The sequence below is a fragment of the Morone saxatilis genome, unplaced genomic scaffold, assembly GCF_004916995.1.
Source record: "Morone saxatilis isolate NCDOM2014 unplaced genomic scaffold, NCSU_SB_2.0 Contig14, whole genome shotgun sequence".
Classification (NCBI taxonomy): Eukaryota; Metazoa; Chordata; class Actinopteri; family Moronidae; genus Morone; species Morone saxatilis.
This window is the reverse complement of record NW_023339696.1, coordinates 6,942,937-6,944,414: the sequence shown is the minus strand read 5'-3', so window position 1 is coordinate 6,944,414 and position 1,478 is coordinate 6,942,937. Positions and strand designations below refer to the sequence as shown.

At 36.4% G+C, this 1,478-nt stretch overlaps 1 protein-coding gene across 1 annotated transcript in view; it reads right to left on the bottom strand.

Moving 5' to 3' along the window:
• The window catches only part of arhgdig (Rho GDP dissociation inhibitor (GDI) gamma), a 24,620-nt gene that overhangs the window by 12,129 nt on the left and 11,013 nt on the right, over positions 1 to 1,478 (bottom strand). The window contains exon 3 of the mRNA XM_035655008.1: positions 226 to 267. Coding sequence (XP_035510901.1) covers positions 226 to 267 — 42 coding nt within the window. The remainder of the gene's footprint in view (positions 1 to 225; positions 268 to 1,478) is intronic.

Below are 1,478 nucleotides of genomic sequence, written 5' to 3'. Positions count from 1 at the left end.
CTAATACACACACGCACACACACACACACACACATGCAGAGTAGTAAATGCTTGTCATTACTTAGAGCACCATGCTGCATTTGTAACAGCCTATAGTGTATAATGAGGTCTCTAATGCATTCAGCCACCGATGGAAAGTCCATTTCACATCCAGCCTGGTGCCGGCTCGGCTATCTGACTGCAACATGATACGCAGGCAGGGCCGATTATTACACTGCTGCTTACTCTGTAGATTAATGATTAAAGATGTTTTTCTCTCACACAGCATTCAGCAGTTTCTCCTTTTCTCTTTGGCTGTGCAACTAGAACACACACATCCCTCCAAATTAAACCTAATCTTCATTTGAACAATAAGAATATATGAGAAAGACTAGTTGTTCAGTTTCAGCAATTTAATAGATACAAGATTTTCCCGGTACACTAGATGAAAAACCCTGCATATAACAGTACTTTAGATCCTGTGAAATCCAGTCTCCGAATGTCAAAGACCATTTCCTGTGTTGGAGTGAAAGGCTTTTTGTCTGCCTGTTAGGACGAAGAGCAGGCACTGTGACCTAGGAATTTGCAGAACATCACATGTAGAAATGTAGACACAAATGGTGTGTGGCTACAGGGCTCTCGAAATCTCATGAATGGGACGCAAACATGACATTTGTTTTGAAAAAAAAAAAACATGTCAGAATTAATGCAAGAGGAAATGGTCTTATATTGTGATTGGTACAACAGGCCCCAGATTAACTGTGTTACAGTACTTCCGTAGAATCACCATAAACTTCTGAAGCCATAATTAAATTCGGTTAAATGATTTCTGCCCATTGGTGAAGCCCTTTTGAGAGGAAAACCATAACGTTAGCCCCTTTAGGCCTAAAGATGGCAATGTCAGCGATACCTCTCTGTGAGTGGTGGAAAGAGTACTGAAATCTGTATTGAAGTAGAAGTACTGTTTTATTACTGAAATCTTACTACAAGTAAAATCTTTGTATTTTCAATGGAAATGGGAGATTCAGAAAATATCTACTTTTAACAAAGCCAACTTCTCTGATAAATGATAAAAGGAAGGAATGGATCAAACTAAGGAAATGTATTTTCTGAACAAATATTCAGATAAATACTAAAATGTTTTGGAACCTGCATTGATCAAATGTAATTAGTATACATTTCTCCCAATCCACTACAAACAAACAGCAAAGCAAGGCTTACTTATAGCAAATATGTTAGACATGTAGGATAATATCACTCCATGATTATGTATTTTGTTTCATGGACATAAGGAAGAAACATTTATATTGAATGTATTTTTGATCTGTTTACTACCAAATGTTCATATTGAATTTATCTGTAAAAATAAATGTCAACAAACTATGTTTTCCCCTCCCTATTCATTACAACATATATGACTTTTTTGAACATATATGAACTCAAAGCTAAGTTAAGGTTAAGAAACAACTAATGAACCCACTCCAACTTCCTTCCTACAT